The sequence below is a fragment of the Pollachius pollachius genome, assembly GCF_949987615.1.
Source record: "Pollachius pollachius genome assembly, chromosome: 4".
NCBI classification, from domain to species: Eukaryota; Metazoa; Chordata; class Actinopteri; order Gadiformes; family Gadidae; genus Pollachius; species Pollachius pollachius.
The window spans coordinates 6,192,982-6,216,162 of NC_136937.1; the positions used below are offsets into that span (position 1 = coordinate 6,192,982).

Consider the following 23,181-nt stretch of genomic DNA (forward strand, 5'->3'; position numbering starts at 1 on the left):
TGTGGCTCGCTGGCTCCCCCCGCTGGCCGCAGACGGCTACTACCGTCTCAGAAAGCCAACAGCCGTCTCCTGATTGGATGAATTCTGCCAGTTTACATACTTCAATGTTTGATATTCACAGCTGGTCTGCTGTCCAATGAGCTGAGTCCGGGAAGTCCAGGACAAATAGGAGAACTACAACTGGAGGTAGATTAAACTTTTTGATATTTTTTAATGTTTTTTTTGTTTAAGTTAGTCCTCAAAACAGTTACAAAAACGAATGTCAGGAACAAACAGCAAAAAAATAATAAAAACTTCCATCAATCAACTCAACTAACAGACTAACTCCCTTCTCTCTCTCTCTCACACACGCACACGCACACACACACACACACACACACACACACACACACACCCACACACACACACACACACACACAGTGGAATTGCACTGTGTAAGATTATGAATTAATGCTGCTGGTTAATGACACAATAACACTAAAACACCTGCACACACACACACACACCTGCGTGCAAACAACACACACAGTCCTGTGTCTTTTGTGATAGCAAAGGTCCAGTCGGGGCTGAAGAGTCTCTGGTGGTCAAACTGGTAACAGACCAGTAGGAGGAGGAGAAAGAGGGGAGGAGGGAGAGGAGGATGAGGAAGAAGAGGAAGAGGAAGAGGAGGAGGAAGAGGAAGAGGAAGAGGAGGAGGAGGAAGAGGAGGAGGTCTATGCTGGTCCGGAACAGGGATCCGTTCCGGTCTGGGGCGGCTCCGCTGTCAGCGGGGTCTTCAACCGCTGTGTCTGCACCCAGAGCTTAAATCCTCGTTCTGCAGTCAGAATCACATCCAGTCACCAGACAACACTCACCAGACTGTGACTATGTTAATATCATCTATGTGTTTAATTCATCTATTCCTAGTTTGTTCTGGGAATGTGTGAAGAGAGAGAACCCCACTGGGTTAATTAACACATCAGGTTGTTGTGATACGCCCTCTCCTATTGGCTGCCCTCCCCGTGTGGTCCCTCACCATTGGCCCTTGGCGGCATTGCGCTGCTGTGATTGGCTGTAGATCTCCTGCAGCTGTTTCTTCTGCTCGTCGCTCAGGGGGGCTGTCAGCTTCTGGTACCAGCTGGTGTCTGAGGTCTGGACCCCTGCAGAGAGTCGGTCTTAGTGTGTGTGTGTGTGTGTGTGTGTGTGTGTGTGTGTGTGTGTGTGTGTGTGTGTGTGTGTGTGTGTGTGTGTGTGTGTGTGTGTGTGTGTGAGACTCTCCGTGCGTGTGTGTGTGTCTCTGTGAGTGTCTCTGTGTGTGTGTGTATCTGTGTGTGTGTGTGTCTATGTGTGTGTGTGTGTTTGTGTCTCTCTGTTTGTGTGTGTGTGTGTGTCTCTGTGTGTGTCTCTGTGTGTTCGTCTCCGTGTGTGTGTGTGTGTGTCTCTGTGTGTTCGTCTCCATGTGTGTGTGTGTCTATGTGTGTGTGTGTGTGTCTCTGTGTGTGTGTCTCTCTCTGTTTGTGTGTGTGTGTGTGTGTGTGTCTCTGTGTGTGTCTCTGTGTGTTCGTCTCCGTGTGTGTGTGTGTGTGTCTCTGTCTGTGTGTGTGTGTGTGCGTCTCTCACTCAGCAGGGCGGCGGTGAAGAAGGTGTACTCATCCTCTCCGTTGTCGTAGTCCAGGGGGGTGCTGTACTCCTCCAGGGGGGTCCCCTCCAGTCCCTCCTCGTCCCAGTAGTCATCCTCATCTTCGTCGTCATCGTCGTCTTCCTCCTCGTCGTCGTGGCGACCGACCGGGGCGACGCCTGGACGCTGCAGCGCCGCCCCGCCCCGGGACTCGGTCACCTCGTCCTCGTCACTGGGGATCTCCTCTGGACACACACACACACACACACACACACACACACACACACACACACACACACACACACACACACACACACACACACACACACACACACACACACACAGACACAGACACACAGACACACACACACACACACTTTAGAGTGTGGCACAAACCTTATCCTCATAGCATCTACTGTAGATTCTTTCCACATTCCTCCTCCTCCTCCCCCCTCACATTCCTCCTCCTCCTCCCCCCTCACATTCCTCCTCCTCCTCCTCCCCCCTCACATTCCTCCTCCTCCTCTTCCTCCTCCTCCCCCCTCACTGTCCTCCTCCTCCTCCCCCTCTTCCTCCTCCTACCCCCTCACTGTCCGGCTCCTCCTCTTCCTCCTCCTCCCCCCTCACCGTCCTGCTCCTCCTCCCCCCCCCCTCACCGTCCTGCTCCTCGTCCACTGCCCCAGCGCGGGCCATGAGGTCGGGCTTGTGGAGGAGGCGGGAGGCGTAGAGGTGCTTCAGGCCCAGGAACAGCAGCAGGACGGAGGGCAGCACCTGGGCGGCCACGCCCTCCAGGGCCTCTGGCCTGGAGGGCAGCTCCATCAGCACGCTCAGCCCGATGATGCACATCTTACGGTCGTGGAGCCTGGGGGGGGGGGAGGCAGACACGCAACGTTAGGGCCCTCAGAAACTAGGGAGCAAATCGATGATGACACTGTTTTTTACGGGCTGCCGATTTTCTTGAGCCGACATTTGGAGCCGATACTCCTTTTCCTCCATCGATTGACGTCATAGAAGTGACACAATGAAGATGACGAATGTTACCAGTCTCGATTTTAAAAAAAGGAACATTCATAAAACTGTGTCTCTAAATATATAAAAAACACAAATATCGGTCGATCACTATCAGAAACACACGCCCATCTTATGGTCGTGGAGCCACAAACACACACACACTGACTTTTGTATTTATCGTAAGTCGCTTTGGATAACAGTCGGGTGATTGCCCTGAATGTAACTGCAAATGTAAACATCGAAAACAACGAAGAAGATGTAAGGACGCGGCTCACCCCAGGAAGAACTCGGTGTCGTTCATCCACTGGTTAATGAAGTGCGCTGTGATTGGCTGGGCATTGTTGGGGAAGTGCATGTGCTCCAGGGTGTGGACCAGCAGGGGGGGGTTGTAGTAGAGGCCAGCGATGGCCACCTGCAGGCACATGGTCCGCAGCTCGCTGGTCTTCACGCCGCGCGTGAGACGCTCCAGGACCGCCTCCACGAACAGGGGGATGCACTGCGGGCACGGGGGGGAGGCCGGACGAGGAGCTTCATAGTGGTTCATGAACCTCAGGTCTTTGGGTGTGAGTGAAGCAGGCAGCCGACTGTAGAGGACAGGCTCTGGGTCTCTGTGCCTCTGGATCCTACTGGGTCTCTAGCCTCCGGCCTCTAGCCTCTGGACCCTACTGGTCTCTGGCCACTGAGCCTCTGGATCCTACTGGCCTCTTAGTCTCTGGGCCTCTAGCCTCTGGACCCTACTGGACTCTTAGTCTCTGGGCCTTTAGCCTCTGGACCCTACTGGTCTCTAGCCTCTGGAACCTACTGGCCTCCAGCCTCTAGCCTCTGGACCCTACTGGTCTCTGGCCTCTAGCTACTGGACCCTGCTGGGCCTCTGGACCTCTGGTCTCTTGGCCCTACTGGACCCTGCTGGGCCTCCGGTCTCGGGGTCTCACCTGGTCGATGCCGCGGCCGCGACACTGCAGTACGATGACCTCCAGCAGCTTGGCAGCGTGACACTCAGCCTCTTCCCCCGCATCGCTGGTCAGCACCTACACACACACACACACACACACACACACACACACACACACACACACACACACACACACACACACACACACACACACACACACACACAGGCAGCCGCACACACACCCACAGACACACATAAAGGATCATCAGCAGCATATACACTGTACATATATAATGTATATACAGATTTGAAAACAATATAACTACAAAATCTATACAGAGGAAGATCGTCAAAGTAAGAGCAGAAGAAGATTGAACCGAGCCCGGCCTGCTCCGTGGGGTATCACCAACCTTCTTGCACATGGTGTAGATGACCTCCAGGTGCTTGGGGTTGGACAGAAGCATGTCCGTGTCCACCGTCACGTAGTTGTGCAGCAGAGGCATCAGATCTGCAGCAGAGAATCAATCAAACGTCCGTTTCACCTGACCACGGAGCCACACACCGTTACGAGACGCTGGGTAAGACACTGACATATGAATCCAATAGGTCGGTGACATTGCGGATCGTTCAGTAGGGAACAGAGATGTCCTCTTTCATAACCAGGAGACATGGAGTCAGCTACTGAGGTTGAGAGGAATGAATCTGGAATTGTGTGTTCCGGGCATGCAATGTGTGTGAGTGTGTGTTTGAGTGTGTGCATGTTCTTGCATGTGTGCGTGTGCATGCATGCGAGTGCATGCGTGTGTGTGCGTGCCTGAGTGTGCGTGTGTGTGTGCGTGCATGTATGTGTCTGCGAGTGAGTACCTTTGTGCGTGCAAGTATGTGTGTGTGTGTGTGTGTGTGTGGGCATGTGTGTGCGTGCGCGTTACCGGTGAAGTAGTCGAAGCAGTCGTGCTGGAACACCTGGAACAGGACGCCCAGCAGCTGCCACATCTGGGGGGAGACACTCTGGCAGGTGAGGCCGAAGGCCAGCGACAGGATCTCCTCGTAGAACTCTGAGGAGATGCAGAGTCAGGCCACGCCCACGGAGCCACGCCCTGACGCATGACGGCTGAGCACGGACAAACACAGAGCTGCTCACACACACCTGCCATACCTATGATGGGCTTCTGCAGGACCAGCCCGATGACCTGCAGACAGATCCCCTCCAGCTGCTGTGTGATCTGGGAGGGACGGACAGAGGCACTAGGCATGGAAGACATAGAGGAATGTGCGCGCACGCGTAGGTGTGCTTGTGCATGTGTGCGTCCGTGCATGTACGTGGTTGTGTGTGACCGCGTGCGTCCGTGTCCATGCCTTTGTGTGTGTGTGTGTGCCTCCTTGTGGTCCACCATCACGGTGAGGATGGTGTGTGTGTGTGTGTACCTCCTTGTGGTCCTCCATCACGGTGAGGATGGTGTGTGTGTGTGTGTGTGTGTGTGTGTGTGTGTGTGTGTGTGTGTGTGTGTGTGTGTGTGTGTGTGTGTGTGTGTGTGTGTGTGTGCGTTTGTGGGTACCTCCTTGTGGTCCTCCATCACGGTGAGGATGGTGTCAATGGTGCTCAGGATGCCCAGAGCCATCACCGTCTTGTCCTCGCTCTCCTCGTACTCCTCGCTCTGCAGGACGCGCATGAAGATCTCCGCCTGGACGCACGCACACACACACACACACACACACACACACACACACACACACACACACACACACACACACACACACACACACACACACACACACACACACACACACACACACACACACGTAGGCACACACACACACACAGACAGGACGTACACACACACACACACACACACACAGGCACACACACACACAGACAGGACGCACACACACACAGACAGACACACAGACAGCACGCACACACAGACAGGCAGGAACACACACAGGCAGGCACACAGACAGACAGACACACAGACAGGACGCACAAACATACGCACGTAAACACATACATACGCACACGCACGCACAAACACCAGCCAGTCAGAGGAGATCGTAAACAAAGCAGAGCAGGTAAGACCCCGGGGGGGGGGTTCTAGATCCACTGGGGGGGGTTCTAGACCCGGGGGGGGGGGTTCTAGATCCACTGGGGGGGGGTTCTAGACCCGGGGGGGGGGTTCTAGATCCACTGGGGGGGTTCTAGACCCGGGGGGGGGGGGGGGGGGGGGGGGGGGGGGGTTCTAGAGCCACTGGGGGGGTTCTAGCCCCGGGGGGGGGTGGGGGGGGGGGGTTCTAGACCGGGGGGGGTCCTCACCAGGTTCTGCGTCATGTCCACGGCGATGGCCGCCACCTCCTGGTTGTACTCGCAGATCATCTTCTGGATGACGTTGGTGAGGTCGTCGTTCTCCGTCTCCTTGACGATGTGGAGCAGCTCCTGCATCACGGGCCGCACGTACGGCCGGATGTACCGCTTGGCTGGGGACCGGGGCACACTGGGTCAACTGGGAGCACTGGGTGTACTGGGAGAACTGGCTGAACTGGGTGTATTCGGGGTACCGGGTGGGTGTACTGGGTGAACTGGGTTTAGGCCTACTGGGTGAACTGGGTGTACTGGGTGGGTGTACTGGGTGTCGTGGGTGTAGTGAACTAGGTGTACTGGTTGTACAGGGTTTACTGGGTGTAATGGTTGTAGGCTTACTGGGTGTACTGTGTGAACTGGGAGTACTGGTTGAACTGGATGGTATACTGGGTGAAGTGGGTGTGGTGAACTGGGTGTAGTGGTTGTACTGGGTGGGTGTACAGGGTGAACAGGGTGTACTGGTTGCACTGGGTGCACTGGGTGGGTTTACTGGGTGTCGTGGGTCTGGTGCACTGGTTGTACTGGGGGTCCTACCTTCCTCCTGGTGGCTGACCAGCGCCTGCAGGGCGATGGCCGCCTCCACCTTCACCGGCATCTCCTTGTCGGCGATGAGGTCCTGCTTCACCAGCTCCACCGCGTTCCTCAGCCACACCTCGTCATGGAAACGCAGCGGGCTGAAGCAGTGCAGCACCCAGCAGGACTGGGGGAACAGGGAGCACTGGTCAGCACCCAGCAGGACTGGGGGGACAGGAAGCACTGGTCAGCACCCAGCAGGACTGGGGGGACAGGGAGTACTAGTCAGCACCCAGCAGGACTGGGGGAACACTGGTCAGCACCCAGCAGGACTGGGGGAACACTGGTCAGCACCCAGCAGGACTGGGGGAACACTGGTCAGCACCCAGCAGGACTGGGGGAACAGGGAGTACTGGTCAGGACTCACACATTCCTGACCAGGACCTGGGAACTGGTTCGGACCTGGGAACTGGTTCAGACCTGGGAACTGGTTCGGACCTGGGTACTGGTTTGGACCTGGGAACTGGTTTGGACCTGGGAACTGGTGTGCGTCTGACAGGAGAGGGGGTCCATTGTGACCCGGGACCTGGACCACAGACCCTTGAACCCACTGGGGGGGGGGGGGACTTACCCGGGCTCGGAGGTACCCCAGGGGGGAGTTGAGCAGTGGGAACACGTAGTTCTGGAGCATGAGCTCCATCTGCTCCCGGTACAGACACTTCTGTTGGACACACACGCACACACACGCACCCGCACACACACACACGCGCACGCACGCACAGACGCACGCGCGCACACACACACACACACACAGAGTTAGAACACTGTCCTCCATAGCTTAAGGTTAGGGGCGCTTGTTGAGATAAAAACGCGATCTAGGGGATGGGAGTTCTCAGAGAACCAGAGACCATACTTCAGTGATACAGAAAATGGAGAGATACACACTGAGAGGTTGTGGAGAGAGAGACCGTACTTCACTTTAAGCAGTGAGAGATACCAGCTGAAGCATGTGGGTGTAGAGTGGGGTTAGCGTACTTCAGTGACACAGTAAAGAGACCGTACTTCACAGTAAAGAGTGAGAGATACCAGCTGAAGCGTGTGATGTAGAGTAGGGTTCACGTATGTAAGTGATACAGTAAAGAGACCGTATTTCCCAGTAAACAGAGAGATACCAGCTGAAGCGTGTGGGGGTAGAGTGGGGTTAGGTACGTGCCTTACGTAAGAGTTCGGCCAGTGCCCCGATGCAGTGCAGCGCCCCGTCCTTCCTGCGGGGGTCAGCAGAGGGACTCATCAGCGTCTGGTGGCAGAACTCCATCATCTGAGGAAGAACCTAGGAGCACCGGGCACAGGTCACAGGTCACAGGGAGGCAGGTCAAAGGTCACAGGTCACAGAGACGCAGGTCAAAGGTCACAGGGACGCAGGTCACAGGGAGGCAGGTCAAAGGTCACAGGGACGCAGGTCACAGGGAGGCAGACCAAAGGTCACAGGGAGGCAGGTTACAGGTCACAGGTCACAGGGACTCAGGTCACAGGGAGGCAGGCCACAGGGACGCAGGTCACACGGAGGCAGGTCAAAGGTCACTTGTATGCAGGTCACAGGAAGGCAGGCCACAGGACACAGGTTACAGGTCAAAGGTCACAGGGCATAGGTCACAGGGAGGCAGGTCACAGGTCAAAGGTCACAGTGGGCCAGGTCACAGGTGGCAGGTCATAGGTCACAGGGGACCCTGGAGCTCTGAGCAGCAGCAGTATCTGATCAATTCCGTCGTAGCCAATCACATTCGTTATATTCGGCCATTCAGCAATGTGGTATATCAATTACGATAACGTTTGTCAAATAATCGCTTGCTATGGAATCGCTAAAACACCAAAACGGTTCAGAAATTCAACAGTAAGGACCGAGGAAAACCCCTGGAGAATTATCAGGAATCGTGAGAGTGATCGTGATAAGACGAGATGTTTGGAATGCAGCCGCACCGCAAACTATTGTGGGTGTGTCGGTAAACAAGAGAGAACTGTTTCATTATTAAACGTTGTTACGTTTAATTTGGACTTGACCATGGTACACTGGACCCTTTCTGTTTCAGACCAGAGGGTCTAATGAGAGTGTGTAATGTTAGTGTAATGGTAGTTGTAACATAAGACATATTCTGGTTCCAGCGGTTGTTAGTTGATCTTAACGGCCGTGAGCTCCCACCTCCTTCCTCTTGCGGGCTGCTTTACACAGCAGGCTCTGGGCGGCGTTGGCAGGCAGGGCGTGGTCGTCGTACAGGTCTGAAACACGGAGAAGGAGCCATGTTAGTCTAAAGGCAAGATGCACTTCTCAGGCCCACCACTAGAGGGCCCCCTATGTGAGGTCCTGGCTCAATGTTCTGTTGACCTCACATGACTCCACAGAGTGAAGACACTAGGGGATCACTATGTGTGTATATGTGTTCGCGTCTGTTTATGTGCGTGTGTGACGGTGTGTGTATGTGCTTGTGTGCATCCATGCCTTTGTGCGTGCGTGCGTGCGTGCGCCCTTACTGAACTTGACGCGGATGTACTCGTACGGGTCCTCCTGCCACAGCTTGTCGTCCTCATCTCTGTAGCACATGAGAGGGAAGACCACCTCCTGGCACAGGGTCTGGGGCCACAAGATCACGTGGGATTACATGAGACAACGAGATCACAAGTGAATGGAGGAGACATAACGAGAACACGCATGATTGGAGGAGACATAACGAGAATATGCGTAATTGGAGGAGACGACGAGATCAGAAAGGATTAGAGGAGCCAACGAAATCACAAGGGATTAGAGGAGACATAACAAGAACACGTGTGATTGGAGGAGACATAACGAGAACACGCGGGATTGGAGGAGACATAACGAGAACACGCGTGATTGGAGGACACAACGAGATCACGCGGGATTGGAGGACACAACGAGAACATGCGTGATTCGAGGAGACATAACGAGAACACGCGTGATTGGAGGAGACATAACGAGAACACGCGTGATTGGAGGAGACATAACGAGCACACGCGTGATTGGAGGAGACATAACGAGCACACGCGTGATTGGAGACATAACGAGAACACGCGGGATTGGAGGAGACATAACGAGAACACACGTGATTAGAGGAGACATAACGAGAACACGCATGATTGGAGGACAAAACAGAGTCAGAGCAGTGGTGGTACCTGCATGTGAGGCTTCATGTGTTTCCAGGTGAGCGAGTGGGACAACCCCTGGCTCAGGTAGTTCAGAGACTGGTGAAGCACCTGGGGGGTGATGTAGCGCCGCTGACGGTGCTCATCCACCACCTTCAGCAGCACCTGGACGGACACACACACACACACACACACACACACACACACACACACACACACACACACACACACACACACACACACACACACACACACCTTTAGTCCTCATCCTTTAAAGAGTGTTAAGATGTCCTGCTAAGTGCTAAATGTCCGGCAGCCTCCTACCTGCTGGATCCCCACTGCATACGTCCGGAGGAAGAAGTCCGCAAACTCACAGTATTCCTTGGTGACGTTCCCGGGACTCCCGTACCTACGCTCCCAAACACATGAGGACAAGAAGTTGAGGACTGTATCAAACCCCCTCTGTAGATCCATTCAGATATCAGGAAACTCTAACCCCACCCAGAAGGGCGACAGGGAACCTCTAACCCCATACCGGAGGACAGGGATCCTCTAACCCCACCCTGAAGGACAGGGATCCTCTAACCCCACCCTGAAGGACAGGGATCCTCTAACCCCACCCTGACGGACAGGGATCCTCTAACCCCACCCTGAAGGACAGGGATCCTCTAACCCCACCCTGGAGGACAGGGATCCTCTAACCCCCCCCTGGAGGACAGGGATCCTCTAACCCCACCCTGAAGGACAGGGATCCTCTAACCCCACCCTGAAGGACAGGGATCCTCTAACCCCACCCAGGAGGACAGGGATCCTCTAACCCCACCCAGGAGGACAGGGATCCTCTAACCCCACCCTAGAGGCGGGGGAACCTCTTACCCCACCCTGAAGGACAGGGATCCTCTAACCCCACCCAGGAGGACAGGGATCCTCTAACCCCACCCCGGAGGATAGGGATCCTCTAACCCCACCCCGGAGGACAGGGATCCTCTAACCCGACCCCGGAGGACAGGGATCCTCTAACCCCACCCTGGAGGACAGGGATCCTCTAACCCCACCCTGAAGGACAGGGATCCTCTAACCCCACCCTGGAGGAGGGCTCACCTCTCAAACAGGCGGGTGATGATGTGCAGCGCCCACTTCTTACACTTCCACCAGACCAGCTCGGGCCGGTCGTCCTCGTCCACCTCAAGGGTCTCCTGGGGGCCAGAGGGCAGCCAGAGGGGTCAGAGGTCAGTGAGAAGGTCAGAGGTCAGGCAGAGAGTCAAAAGAGTCAAATAATCGCTTGTTATGGAATCGCTAAAACTCCAAAACGGTTCAGAAATTCATTACATTTACATTTAGGGCATTTAGCAGACGCTTTTATCCAAAGCGACTTACAATAAGTGCATTTGTTACAATAAGTACATTTGTCATAAGAAGTGAAACAATATATCGCTGTCGGTACAGTAAAGATGTTCATAGAACCAAGTGCAAGTATTACAATCGCTAGGCTAACCCATTCCCCGTGTAAAGCAACGATAGCAGCTAATGTAGATGCTACACAATTAAGTACCTTGAATAAGTGCAATGTACAAGTGCCAGGACGTACAACATTCAATGGTGGCTGTGCATTGGTTTTTATGCAGAGTCGAGATGAACTCTGAACAGGTGAGTTTTGAGTCTTTTGCGGAAGCTGGTGAGCGACTCTGCGGTACTGACATCGGTAGGGAGCTCGTTCCACCACTGAGGTCCCAAAACAGAGAAAAGTTGTGACTTCGCTGATCGACCTTTGCTTGCTCTTAGCGATGCCGGTACCAGACGTCAAGCTGAGGTAGTTGAGCGGAGGGATCGAGCTGGGGTGTGTGGCTTTACTAATGCTTGGAGGTAGGCAGGGGCAGTTCCATCGACTGCCTTGTATGCCAGTACCATCATGTTGAATCTGATGCGAGCTATTACAGGGAGCCAGTGGAGGTCTCAGAAGAGGGGGGTTACATGTGAGAACTTTGGTAGGTTGAACACGAGGCGCGCTGCCGCATTCTGGATGCGCTGCAAGGGTTTAATCGCAGAGGCAGGGAGTCCAGCCAGGAGCGAGTTGCAGTAGTCGAGGCGGGAGATGACCAGTGATTGGACTAGAAGCTGAGCTGCTTCCCTTGTGAGGAAGGGCCGGATCCTGCGGATGTTGTAAAGTGCAAATCTGCAGGATCGGGCCACCGCAGTGATGTTTGCGGTGCAGCATAACTGATTGTTCAACACTACACCAAGGTTTTTGGCGGTTGGAGAAGGAGATACAGTGATGTTCTCAACAGTGACCAGTAAGTCCATGAGTGGGCAATCTTTCCCTGGTATTAGGAGGAGCTCAGTCTTGTTGAGGTTAAGCCTCAGGTGATGGGCAGTTGTCCAGGTGCTGACTTCTGCCAGACATTCAGATATGCGTGTTGCAATCAGGGCTTTGTCAGATGAGGGAAAGGAGAGAAATAGCTGAGTGTCGTCAGCATAGCAGTGATAGGAAAAGCCGTGGGATGTAATTACAGAGCCCAGAGATCTGGTGTAGAGGGAGAACAGAAGAGGCCCCAGTACAGAGCCTTGAGGGACACCTGTATCAAGCGTGCAAGGTTTGGACAAGGAGCCATTCCATGTTACCTGATAAGTGCGATTCATCAGGTAGGACGTGAACCAGGAAAGGGAAGATTCAGCTATGCCAAGCTCGGCGAGAGTGGCGAGGAGGATCTGGTGGTTCACAGTGTCAAATGCTGCAGACAAGTCAAGGAGAATGAGAACCGATGAGAGGGACGAGGCTCTGGCCGCACGCAAATTCAACAGTAAGGACCGAGGAAAACCCCTGGAGAATTATCAGGAATCGTGAGAGTGATCGTGATAAGACGAGAGAGGTCAGAGGTCAGAGAAAGAGGTCAGAGGTCAGTGAGGAGGACCGCTAGCCTGGCTTTTGCCAGACCAAGCTCAATCGTAGATTGCACGGCGGTCTGGGGAGGCTGCTGTCATTTTCTTCAGCACAAGAGGCGTGATCAACGGTCCTAGTTCAACTGACTCTGTACGCGATTGGCTGCTTTGCCGTCACTTCCCTGTCGTCATTGTGTTAAACCAGCCAATAGCGCGCCAAGGGGAAAGCCAGCTAGGTGATTGGCTCCCGCAAAAACGTATCGGAAATAGAAAGAAATGTATTGTTATTCTCCAGACCCTTCTGCAGGGCGAAATCAAATCGCCGGCAGAATGGGCGGGGCTACCCAGTCTAGAGGTCCGCCAGAGAGGTCAGAGGTCAGTGAGGAGGTCAGAGGTCAGCCAGAGAGGTCAAAGGTCAGCCAGATGTCCTCACCTTCTCCTCCCAGTGCTTCATACCAGTGATTCTGTGGTGATGCATTCTGTGGTGATGAACATATGTGTGCATGCATGTGTGTTTGTATGTGCGTATGCCTGACCGCGTGTGTTTGTACGCATGACCGTGTGTGTGCATGAACGTGTGTGTTTGTGTGTGTGTTTTTGTGTGTGTGACCATGTGCATGTGTGTTTGTATCTGTGTGTGTATGCGTGACAGTGTGTGTGGGTGACCGTGTATGTTTTTTTCTTTGACACTGTGTGTGTGTGTGTGTGTGTGTGTCTATGTGATTGTGTGTGCGTGTCTTACCGGCGGGACGTCCCGGTCCATGACAGCTCGTAGGATCTCCATCCACTGTGTCATCACAGTGTTGTTGATGAGCTGGAGGGGGAGGGAGAACTACACACACACACACACACACACACACACACACAAACGCACATAGATACAGACACACACACACACACAGAGGCAGAGACACACACAGACACACACACACACAGATCCACAAACACAGAGAGACACACACACATACACACACACACGTCAAATGGACTGCAAATGGTAATTCAAAGATATCTATACTCCTACATATGAATGGGAAATAAACAAAAAACACACAGCCTCCCCCCCCCCCCCCCCCCCACATACACACACACACACTAACAGAGGATGACCCCAGAGCCCCGGCCCTCAGGCTTCTTGTACCTGACACACACACACACACACACACACACACACACACACACACACACACACACACACACACACACACACACACACACACACACACATATAAACAGAGGATGACCCCAGATCCCCGCCCCCTACCTGCACCAGGGAGTGGAAGATCTTGAGAATCTGCTTCTGGATGAGGACGGAGGCGGCCGTGGCGTCGGCCAACAGCTGGGAGAGCAGCGCCTGGACACGGGGCAGGAACAGCTGCATGGCCGCCAGAAGGGGCCCCCGCTCCTCAGGCTTCTTGTACCTGACACACACACACACACACACACACACACATACCCACAGACAGACAGACAGACAGACAGACAGAAACACACAGAGTACCAGCGTTGTGTGAGCGTTGTTCCGGCATTGCTTGGGCGTTGAACATTGTGAACATTGGCGTTGAACATTGTGTTAGTGATGTGCGTTTGAGTGCATTGTGTAGTCCCAGCGTCTCTCTGTTGGACAGCCTCACTCGTAGGTCTTCACAAGCTTGTAGAGGGACAGCAGGCTGTGTCTGTGTGTGTGTGTGTGTGTGTGTGTGTGTGTGTGTGTGTGTGTGTGTGTGTGTGTGTGTGTGTGTGTGTGTGTGTGTGTGTGTCTCACTCGTAGGTCTTCACCAGCTGGTACAGAGACAGCAGGCTGCCGTACCAGCTGCTGCTCTTGTTGGAGCCTAGGTAGGCGCCGATCTTGTCCACCACGCCCGTCCAGCGACCCGGGAAGTCGTGCTTGATGATTGCTCGAAGGCACATCGTCAGCTGGGCTCTGGAGGAGGACACAGGAATTTAACCATCAGACTAGTTCACCCAGTTCTGCCGGTTTATTTTGATGATAAAACATCTGTGATCTGAGCTGGTTTATCAGGTTAAAGGCCCAAGGGGGGGATGTCTTACTGAGTGAGTATCTGAGTGAGTGAGTGAGTGCGTTGTGCGTACCGTACGGACTCGGGGCTCTGGATCAGAGTGAGTGCGTTGTGCGTACCGTATGCTCTCAGGACTCTGGATGACCGCCTCAACGATGTTCTCTCTGATCTGCTGCCGGTCGTTCTCGTGGATGTTGAAGGGGAAGGTCACCTGACCCGGCGCAGGCTCGCGGTCCTGCCAGTACTGACTCACCATGTTCTTCAGGTAGATGGCGGCTGGACGCACACATGCACACACACACACACACACACACACACACAAGCAGGCATGCACAAGCACACACACAGGCATGCACCAACACACGCACACACACACACACACACAGGCATGCACAAACAAACACACAAACATTCACATGCAGGCCCAGATGCACACACACACACAAACACAGAGACAGCCAGACAGACAGTATTACTGAGGTTAAGGTACGCCGTCCTCCAGTCCCACTGTGTTGGTGTCATGTGTTGAGACGCGAGTCTGCTCTCACCGGCCTGACGGACGGGGAACTCCACCATGTCCGACATGATGACCTGGAGCAGCGTGGGCGCGAATTGGATGATCTTAAAGGACTGACACACAGACACACGTCAAATTAACACAAAATGCACAAAATACAAAGACATTTACACTCCTACAGATCAATCGGAAATAAACAAACACACACACACACACATAGAGAGAGACACACACAAACAGAGCTTTAATGGGGATATTTCCAAAACTAAATAAGTTAAAATGGCCAACATGCATTTCCTCCAAACTCGTCCCTCTAAAACCCCTGACCCTGAGAGGCAGAGAGAGCTTCATCGGAAAGTAGTCCTTGGATTGCTGAACATTAGTTTCAACAGTGAAGGATGGTGAATCTTTTCATGAGATATAGTCCGATGCAGTGTGACCTATCGGTCAGAACTCTGATTATCACGTATTATTATCAAAGAGCAGATAACCCACCAGCTGCTGCTGTCCGTGAACACAAGTAAACACTAACCCAGAGGCCCTTTAAACCTTAAAACAACTGAAACGCTGTTTCATAGGAGGGACTGATCCGTGTCAGCGATGTGGTGTCGGTTTGATGATGGTCAGTCGAGGTTCGATGGACAAGTCGGTGTGATGATGGTCATGATGGACGAGGTTCAGACACGTCAGTGTGATGGATCACGCCGTCAGTTTCCTATTGTTCAAAACGAGTCTTCCTCTAGTTCCTCAGCTCTGTACCAACAATAACATCTGGATCTAAATCATCTGCTGGACCACAAGTCCCCTGATCCGCCTCCAGAACCCGGCCTGGCGTGACCCGTGGTCCGAGCATCCTGCTGGGCTCCAGGACCCGGACGATGACCCGGACCGGACCTGCCTGGTTGAGCTCGGTCTCCAGGACCTAGATTAAGACCAGGACCTAGCGGGTTGAGCTCGTTCTCCAGGACCAGGACTATGACCAGGACCTACCTGGTTGAGCTCGGTCTCCGCCGCCCGCCTCAGCCCGGGGTCGATGGTCCCCTTCAGCGCCGTCATGATCCGGTTCGGGTCCATGGCTGGAGACTACAGTCCGCTCTGAAGACCCCGAACACAGCAGACGATAAAGGACCTATACGGAGGGTCCTGGATGTTGACGGTTTGACTATCCTGGCCCTGCCCCGGTGTACCGGCGATCGGTGGACGGAAAGCAAAGCGAACGGAGTTTACGTTTGCTCTTCTTCGCTTCGCTCTTTGATTGGCTGATTAGAGTGCTGCCACCTGGCGGCGGTCTGAGGCACTTCCCCCTGGCGGCGGGCCGATTCACTGCTGGTTAACAGCTGTATTACAGTGAAGTCTAATCAAGTTAGTTACAATAATGAAGTCTAAATTAAATAAGTTACATTACAGTGAACTCTAGATGACGATACTCCACAGCGATCCAGTCCCGCCATATTCTCAGAAATGTATATGCATTAGAAATTGTGCTAATGTGAGGTACATTATATTAGTATTTTCTTCAGGTCAAGGGCGTAGGAACCGGGGGGGACGGAGGGGACGTGTCCCCTCCAATATCGGAGACAGGCGCATTTGTCCCACCTAAAAATTATACCGGATCTGTCAGGTTTCCGATATGTGTCCCCCCCAATGTTGAACTCATTCCTACGCCCCTGCTTCAGGTTATTCATTTTTATATTTTCAAAAAAGATAAATATATTTTTTCCATTTTCCTGTGTGCAAGACAAGCTCCAAGAGTACAAAAAAGCACAAAAATCGATGCCGCTTTGTATTTTTATATCTTTATTATTCAGGCACATCAACGGACCACAATGCATTGCTGTAGCCCTCTTTGGTGCAATTATGTGTTCAAACACCAACACCCATCACCAAGGACCCACCCCCACCGTTCTCATGTGCCATCGCTCATACACAAACGCAGGACACTTAACAGACATGTCTAAGTTTAGCATCACAGCTAAGCGCTTGTTTCTAAAGTCTGTTTCACTCAAGTTCCATAAATAAAGCCATAATTCAGTCATCAGCAAGCCAATCTCATCAGTGAGCCAATCAGTCATCAGCGAGCCATTTTGGGGGAAAGGCACAGTTGTAAAGTTACAGCAGAGGTCTCAGTGGAGTCACCCACTCATGGTCTGACCAGGTAGTGACATGAGAGCACCAACACCTGGAGCCATCAGGCCCGTGTTATGGAGGAACCCTGGCACTATTGGACAGGGACACACGGCCGTAAACACCATCAACTCATGAAGGCCCGGAGTGAGCAGTCAAGTCCTGTTTTTTCTGCCGGTGGACACCTCCACACCGCTGGATCAAGAAGCGCAAACTATGCCAAAGCTTAGCGACATCTTAGCACAGAATTGTTTGTGTGCGCGTTTCCCCACACAGAGCCTCAGTCCTGGTGGAGCCCGAGCCCGAGAAGGTGCAGTACCTCCTTGCCCTGGTACGGCAGGAAGCCTGAGAAGGTCCTGTTCTTCCAGGTATGGCAGGAAGCTTAAGGCGCCGTTCATCCAGGTACGGCAGGGAGCTTGAGAAGGGTCCCCCATGCCCTGGTAGAGCAGGAGGCCGAGGAGGGGCCAGGTCCTGGTGGACCCATGGGGTCCTCAGTCCTGGTAGAGCAGGAACCCTGAGAAGGTGCTGTACTTCCAGGTGCTTCCGTAGATGGCGCCGCGGTGCAGCCGCAGCCACACCTGGTCCCCGGGGTACAGCGGCAGGATGGCGTGGTTGCTGGCCGTCTCGTGGTCCGGCGCGCCGTCGTTGGCGTACGCCGACACCATCACCTCGTCGTTGCACATGAGGTTGACGTAGAGCGGCACGTTGATGGCCAGCTTCAGGATGTGGAAGAGGAAGACGTAGGCGCCCGCCACCGGGCAGGTGAAGCGGCCCACGCGGGCGTCGTACGTCTCGCCCACGTTGGTGTGCAGCTGGTCGAACACCACGGGCTGGTCCAGGTTCCCCGGGGCGAAGTTGGCCGTGCGGGAGGCCGTGAAGGCCACGCGGATTGGCTGGGTCAACGGGTACATCGGCACGGGAAGCAGGGTCGGCTGGTGCTGGGGTTGGGTGTGGGCTTGGGGATGGTGCTGCTGCTGCTGCTGGGGGTGGTGGTGGTGGTGGTGATGATGGGGCGTGACCGGAACCTCCAGGGTGGAGACCGACAGGGAGTCGCCGTGCCCCGAGTCCATGAGGGGGTACACCCCGTCGCGGTCGGGGCTGCTGACCTGCGAGGAGTCGCTCCAACCTAAAGAGATAAGAACACGACACGTGGATCCCTGACCACTCTATGGTGGTCAGAAAAGAACCAACCCCCCCCCCCCCCCCCCCCCCCCCCCCCCCAAAGCGTTAGACGACGCCCCCTCTAGAAATCCAATTGCCGTTAGTCGGCGCCCCCTCTAGAGCAAGTGGCCGTTAGACGACGCCCTCTCTAGATCCGGCTTTCCTGGCGTCTTGGTTCGGTTTTCCTTTGAAACGTTTGGGTCTACTTAACGAGGTCATGGTTTACTGGTTCAGTTTCATTTCACAAAGTAGCAAGACATTTAGAAGCCAAGTGGAGGAAAGGTCTAGACTGTGGTTTCTCTCACCGCTGGAGTTGTGTCTGGCCGCCCCTCCTCGCCTGTAGCCGTGCTGGAAAACAGACTCCTTGGGAAACAGGAAATGACATGTTGACGGCAGGAAATAACATTTAGGGCACAACGCATTTTTGGTAATAAAGAGTGCTTCTACGCAAAATCGGTAGTGTGGAGGAACATTTAGGCTACAGTTCTTTGGATCAGTTAGAAATCCAAACTAGAAAAAAGAAATCCTGCAAGAATGACTAAAGTGAGAGTTGGTAACCAAATGCAGTTTTCGGCTGTCAAACAGTGACTGATGGGTTCACCCGTCAAACGGTTCTCAAGACCATTCACGGGGTCTTGGTAACTAAGTACAGGTAAAGATGTTTTAGGTGTGCGCTACAACTCTGACTAGTTTGGCTGAGTACCCTGTACACACACTGAGGTTATGGAAGCCCAACATAGCGCTTCTTTCTGGGTGAAACACGCAGCTATAACTTCTCATATCACAGCCTTGGCACAGCCAATCTGAGGGGTGGAGAACCTACCACGGTGGACGGAGAACCTACCCTGGCTCCATACAGCAGGGTTCCGGGTTCTCTGTGGGGAACCCCCTGAACGAAGGCCGGTCCTGGGGAGAGGAGAAACAACTGTGAAGGTCAAACCCCCTGGACTAGTGAAGGTCAAACCCCCTGGACTAGTGAAGGTCAAACCCCCTGGACTAGTGAAGGCCAAACCCCCTGGACTAGTGAAGGTCAAACCCCCTGGACTAGTGAAGGTCAAACCCCCTGGACGAGTCTCAGAGCAACCTTAAGTTCTGACTGGACCATAGCATTCAATTATCTTTTATTTTTATATTGACACATGAACTGCCAAACATAAATAAAATAAACTTCAAAACCGAATTAAAACCAAAAAAGCCAAAAAAAACTTGGCTAGAGAGAGGGCCGCAGCAGTAAGCCAGAGAGAGGACAGCAGCCGTCCCTTAAGGTGCAGAAGCAAGCGTATTCAGGGGAGTGAAGAAGAGTGACGAGCGGAGAAGAGTGAAAACCCATAGCTACCTCGCAGCCACCAGGGAGAGCGAGAGGAGTAAGTGGGGCCCTTGTTCCCCCGCGGCGTACCTCTAGCGTAGCCTCTGCCGTGGTATGACCGCCCGGCGCTGGGCTGGCTGGGGGACAGAAATACCTGACCGCCGCCATCCACCGGGTAGTCCGACTGGTACGCTGCAGGAGACGACATACACTGTACACTTACAAACTACAGTCTACCAACACTACACTTACAGTCCAGACACTTACAAAAGGACATCACCGACACTACACTAAACACACTAGTCTCCAGACACTTACACACTACAGTCTCCAGACACTTACACACTACAGTCTCCAGACACTTACACACTACAGTCTCCAGACACTTACACACTACAGTCTCCAGACACTTACACACTACAGTCTCCAGACACTTACACACTACAGTCTCCAGACACTTACACTCTACAGTCTCCAGACACTTACACTCTACAGTCTCCAGACACTTACACACTACAGTCTCCAGACACTTACACACTACAGTCTCCAGACACTTACACACTACAGTCTCCAGACACTTACACACTACAGTCTCAAGACACTTACAAACTAGAGTCACTGTAGAACTACAAACTACAGTCTACAGACTGGTGTTCACTATCGTGAACACCACGCTACACAACAGAGACAGAACGCCGTACCGGACTGGGGCTCGTCGTCTGAGGGGGCGAACTCTGGGGGCGTCTGGGTGCTGGCCGTGTTGTAGCTGGTCCCCGTTTCGTAGCCCAACTCCCCGGTCGGAGACTGCCCGGTCGGAGATCCGGTTACCTTGAAAACCTATAAATGGTAAAAGGACTGCATGTATACAGCGCTTTTCTAACCAGTTGCTACTAAAAGCGTTTTACAATATTGCCGAACATTCACACACACACACCGACGGCGGAGTCAACCATGCAAGACGTCAGCCAGCTCGTCAGGCGCAGTCAGGATGAGGTGCCTTGCTCAGGGATACCTCAACACTCCGCTAGACGGAGCCGGGGATCGAACTAGCAACCTTCCGGTTACCAGCCGAACAGCTTTACCTCCTGAGTCAAATGCTGCCTTTACATTTATTTGAAGGACAACACATACCACCAGCGTCACGGGAGGCTTCTACAACACCTGCCTCAGAGTGGCGGCCACCGCGGGTCATGTCAGAGCGGCCGGAACCGCGTCGGCGGCGACTCACCGACTGGAACTGGTCAGCGATCAGGGCACGCCGGGCCGGTGGCGTGGAGAACGAGTGACCCTGGGGGGTCACGGAGGGGGAGGACACCCCGTTACAGGGGGACTGTTTCCCCGAGTCCATCACCGGAGTCTGAGAGGGTACAGACGGAGATGTAACTCGATGGAGGAGTACCAACGCTGGGTTCCTCTCCAAGAGGGAAGACCAGCATGAACCACCCCCCTTACAGCCCCACCCCCCCCTTACAGCCCCACCCCCCCCTTACAGCCCCACACCCCCCTTACAGCCCCACACCCCCCTTACAGCCCCACATCCCTCTTGCTCACTTACTGCATGTTGTACATCCTGCACTTAAAAATCGTGTAGCATCTTATCCTAGCTATCTTTGTTGTACACAGGGAATGGGTTAGTTAACCTAGCGATTGGTGGTGCTTGGCACTTGGTACTATGAGCATCCTTACTGTACCGACAGCAATATATAGTGTTGTTTCTCTGACAAATTATTTTATGAAGATCGTCTGCTGAACGCCCTCAATAACACACAATGGATTTGTGCAGCCATGTTCCCTCGGATATAAAGCTGCCGTTAACGGCGGTCGCAGTAAGACGTTTACCCGTGGGAGACTGCGGTTCTCGGGGGAGACGGAGTTGACCGAGTCGCGCCGGTACAGTGGAGGAGAGACCAGGGTTGGAGAGACCAGCGGAGAAGAGACCAGCGGAGAAGATACCAGGGGCTGGTCGTCCAGCTGCAGAGACTCCTGATGGAAAGCACCACATCTTACAGGTGTTGCCCGACACAAACGACATGGTGGGACAACGCCGAGACAGCGCAACGGTCCTTACGTTAGAAACGTCTCTTGCAGGGAAACTGAGGTCACATAAGTTCAGAGCCTGCTCTCCATTGGTCAAACTGGCTCTGCGCTCCAGGCGTCTGGCAGGCAGGGGAGTGGACTGGAAAGAACAAGAACAAAAAGACACTAAAATAAGTGGCGACCAAAACCAAATGATGCCAATTCTGTGTGAATGTGTGGTGCTTACCTGCATAATTTCCGGAAGAACCTCTATCGGGCTTTTAATCACCTCTATCGGGCTTTTAATCACATCTATCGGGCTTTTAATCACCTCCTGCTTCGCTTCTGCAGCGGAAAACTGTGTCAAAGAGTTTGACAAATAGGAAACTGAATCCGACGGACATCCAAGCGTGTGTGAGCTACCAAGAAGAGAGGGAGAACCAGACGCTCTGCAGCCCAGGCGAGCGTGTCCATCGATGGGGAACCCCTCGGGATCCAGATGAGACTCCTGAGGGACACCAGAGTCAGGAGCAACCCAACACGTCCAGATGGGTTGACGTGCAACAGCGGCCTGAACTTTGAAGTAAACTAAATCTAGATAAACACTGTGGTAGAACGAGCTCCGGGCCGATGTCAGGACCGCCGAGTCACTCACCAACTCCGCAAAAGACTCGAGACTCACTTGTTCAGAGTTCCCCTGGACTCTGCATAGCCTCCCCATTACGCCCTCCTATGTACTTATTGTATGTTGTACGTCCTGGCACTATGCTAAATGCCCTGAATGGTAATGTAAATGTAGTCTACTGATGAGCACACCAGTCTACCGATGACCACATCAGTCTGAATCATCGTACCTGCATGAAACTGAAGGAGCCGTGGATTTTGTGCAACAGGACTTCCAATTGTTGTTTCCTGAGAACCGGGTCATTGGGCAGGACCGCCTGAGAGTTGAACACCTCTAAGGGGGCGTCCACGATGGCAGCCTGTCAAAGAAACTCAAAACTGAACCCATTGTTTACCCGACAACCGAATAAGCCATGAAGATATGAATCATTGGTGCGAAACACACCAGTTTGAGACTCTGGGATCCTTTGGCTTTCTTCCCTTTCTTCTGCAAAGAGAAGATTGGTCATACATGTGGAAAGGGTTCATTATTTCAAATGCAGACCATAGAAAAACACAGGCCCAAGTGGCTTACTGTCTAGTCCTGTGAGAAGACAGTTTTGTAAAGGTTCAGATGAGCATGCTACACCTGCAGTCAGTTTATGGTCAAACAGCCAGAAAGCCTCCACTTTGAGAAGGACGGTTTGCTTTGATGCAAAAGAGTGACTGAGTTTAACGTTTTCAGAGTGGGACTCCTGGCAAGGTTCTTCTGAGAGTTTGATGCCACGTAGAGATAAACCACAGCCACAGCCCATGAATGCAGTCATATTGAAACTATGAGGGTTTGGTTACCAAAACATTTAAAAACATGATTTCACCACCACAGTGCGAAATGAATATATTGCAATTCAGTCAAGCTAGGCAATCATTTGTTGTGGTTATTAAATCGATTCAAATTCACATTCCGAATGATCTGATTCCAATTCCTCATGATTCCAATCATGAGGAATTGGAATCAGTTCGTCATGATCTGAATC

At 53.2% G+C, this 23,181-nt stretch overlaps 2 protein-coding genes across 2 annotated transcripts in view; both read right to left on the minus strand.

Moving 5' to 3' along the window:
• Positions 1-202: 202 nt before the first annotated feature.
• Positions 203-16,147, minus strand: ipo8 (importin 8). The gene is given in 26 exon segments (XM_079735766.1): positions 203-814; positions 1,016-1,139; positions 1,600-1,842; positions 2,254-2,459; positions 2,884-3,104; positions 3,541-3,636; positions 3,911-4,008; positions 4,430-4,555; positions 4,657-4,723; positions 5,057-5,182; positions 5,809-5,969; positions 6,388-6,570; positions 6,573-6,591; positions 6,998-7,087; positions 7,580-7,696; positions 8,564-8,640; positions 8,893-8,992; positions 9,550-9,684; positions 9,844-9,928; positions 10,621-10,715; positions 13,139-13,228; positions 13,661-13,817; positions 14,162-14,320; positions 14,537-14,693; positions 14,966-15,047; positions 15,925-16,147. Coding segments are annotated over 26 exon segments (3,099 nt in total). The 5' UTR covers positions 16,009-16,147; the 3' UTR covers positions 203-813.
• A 729-nt stretch (positions 16,148-16,876) lies between these two features.
• Positions 16,877-23,181, minus strand: part of caprin2 (caprin family member 2) — a gene marked incomplete at its 5' end in the record, with an annotated part of 6,671 nt that continues 366 nt past the window's right edge. The window contains 11 exons of the mRNA XM_079735642.1: positions 16,877-18,184; positions 18,525-18,582; positions 19,064-19,125; positions 19,556-19,717; positions 20,227-20,362; positions 20,754-20,882; positions 21,365-21,508; positions 21,594-21,701; positions 21,789-22,049; positions 22,396-22,524; positions 22,611-22,652. Of these exons, the coding sequence (XP_079591768.1) occupies positions 17,550-18,184; positions 18,525-18,582; positions 19,064-19,125; positions 19,556-19,717; positions 20,227-20,362; positions 20,754-20,882; positions 21,365-21,508; positions 21,594-21,701; positions 21,789-22,049; positions 22,396-22,524; positions 22,611-22,652 (1,866 nt within the window). The 3' untranslated portion in view covers positions 16,877-17,549. The remainder of the gene's footprint in view (positions 18,185-18,524; positions 18,583-19,063; positions 19,126-19,555; positions 19,718-20,226; positions 20,363-20,753; positions 20,883-21,364; positions 21,509-21,593; positions 21,702-21,788; positions 22,050-22,395; positions 22,525-22,610; positions 22,653-23,181) is intronic.